The sequence below is a fragment of the Frankliniella occidentalis genome, unplaced genomic scaffold (genome assembly GCF_000697945.3).
Source record: "Frankliniella occidentalis isolate FOCC.00 unplaced genomic scaffold, Focc_3.1 Scaffold21, whole genome shotgun sequence".
In the NCBI taxonomy this organism is placed as follows: Eukaryota; Metazoa; Arthropoda; class Insecta; order Thysanoptera; family Thripidae; genus Frankliniella; species Frankliniella occidentalis.
Window position 1 is genome coordinate 2129218 of NW_026267151.1, and position 1993 is coordinate 2131210.

The window sequence follows — 1993 nt, forward strand, 5'->3', positions numbered from 1 at the left end:
AGCGTGGAAACAACTTCCTGCCCGCCTGCCAGAACGTCACCGCCCAGGCCAACATCATGGACCTGTACAACGTCAACATCAACTTCGACAAGATCTCCCAGCGCGTCAAGAACTGCACCTACAAGGCCTACGCCGCCGCCCGTTACTTCGGCTGGCAGTACAGCTCCGAGAACTTCGTCAACCCCAAGAACTCCCACAACAACAAGGTCGAGCTTGAGCTCCGCTTCGCCCCCAACATGAAGTCCGCCAACCTGTCCATCGACGCTCCCGCCATGAGCGCCGAGTTCAACAACGTCCGCCTGAACCACTGGGTTGCCCGTGCCGCCGCTGTCCACCCCATGTACAGCCAGAGCCAGCTCCTCGTCTCCAAGGCCCTGAAGGGTGGCTACCGTGAGTATTCGTTACGACTATCCAGTCTCTTTCATTGACACAATTTTCTACAACGTTTTATTTTCTCTTTCTGCCCGCAGCCATGTGCGTTGTTGACAAGACCGCCGCCAACACCTTCGACAACAAGACCTACCCCCTGAACCTCGGCAACAACTGGCACGTCATGATGCAGTCCGTCCCCAAGGTCAACGCCGACTCCAGCTCCAGCTCCTCCAGCCAGGAGGACGCTACCGACAAGGTCGCCGTCCTGGTCCGTGACGCCAGCAGCTCCCACGACCAGAAGGAGCTGAAGGTCATCCTCGACGAGAACGTCATTGACTTCACCCCCGCCTCTGGCTACTCCAACATCAAGTACAACGGCCACTCCGTGTCCTTCTCCTCCAACACCGGCGCCCAGATCCAGGACCAGTCTGGCGACATCCTGGCCCAGGTCTTCCCCATGCCCGCCAACACCATCAAGGTCTACTTCCCCCAGCAGAAGCTGGAGATCCTGTACGACGGTAACCGTATCGCCCTGATCGTCGGCCAGACCTACCGTGGTGAGGTCCGCGGTCTCTGCGGTACTTTCAACGGCGAGGAGGTCAGCGACTTCACCGCCCCCCGCAACTGCGTCCTCAAGAACGCTCAGCAGTTCGCCGCCTCCTGGGCCATCAACCCCTCCGGTGCCGTCAAGGAGCAGCAGCAGAAGGCCAACCATGCCGCCTGCTTCCCCGAGCGCATCCTGTACGGTGACGTTATCAGCGACAACGAGGCCGGCCGCTACCAGCCCCGCCACAGCCGCAGCTCCAGCAAGTCCCACAAGTCCAGCAGCTCCTCCCGCAAGTCCTCCCCCAAGACCGCCGCCGGCTGCACCAGCCACCGCGTCAAGGTCATCGAGCAGGACGGCCAGATCTGCTTCTCTCTGCGCCCCCAGCCCGCCTGCAACGCCCACTGCCAGCCCACCCAGAAGGTCGAGAAGAAGATCGACTTCCACTGCGTGTCTGACAGCTCCGCTTCCCGTCACTGGGCCCAGATGATCAAGAAGGGTGCCAACCCCGACTTCAGCCAGAAGGGCGCCAACAAGTCCCTCAAGGTCAACATCCCTGAGAGCTGCCGCGCTTGAGTAGATTTACATTATGTGATGTGTTTAAATAAAAAGTAAAACACAGCAAAATTCGTCACTTTGTCTCAATATTACTCTTATTCGCCATAGCCATAACCAGCAAATCTATAACAATACTCATGACGAACTTCCAACTAGAAGAAAGCTTTCTAACACAATAAAGTAAAATCTTTAACTTCATGAATATTTTGAGATACACGGAATTAAGCGGAATGAGGTCGCAAACGGCAGTTCAACGCACATCGACATTTGTAAGAGTCGCACAGGATATAGCACGGACTCTTTCCTACCCCTTCCGGTAGTGAAAACTATTTGGTGTAACTGCTCATAATATTTCTCCACTTCAAATTATAGACGCGGAGCATAAAAATTAATTAATGTGCTCCATACGCCTCACGAGAGGTTCTGATCCGAACGAGGTTCACACTCACACCCCCCGTGGTAATCGCGATGTAATCCAAGCTTTTCGAAAGTTGAATAATGGTGGGGTGGGGGCGGGTG

The 1993-nt window shown here is 55.7% G+C and overlaps 3 protein-coding genes across 10 annotated transcripts in view; 2 read left to right on the top strand and 1 right to left on the bottom strand.

Moving 5' to 3' along the window:
• The window catches only part of LOC113211221 (uncharacterized), a 62837-nt gene that overhangs the window by 55974 nt on the left and 4870 nt on the right, over positions 1-1993 (top strand). The gene's annotated exons all lie outside the window — the stretch shown is intronic.
• LOC113211202 (protein SON) overlaps positions 1-1993 on the bottom strand; it is a 37412-nt gene that overhangs the window by 20368 nt on the left and 15051 nt on the right. The window lies entirely within an intron of this gene.
• LOC127748935 (vitellogenin-1-like) lies at positions 9-1543 on the top strand (the record flags this gene model as incomplete). The annotated part of the gene is given in 2 exon segments (XM_052264695.1): positions 9-390; positions 471-1543. Coding segments are annotated over 2 exon segments (1404 nt in total), but the record flags the coding sequence as incomplete, so codon positions are not given.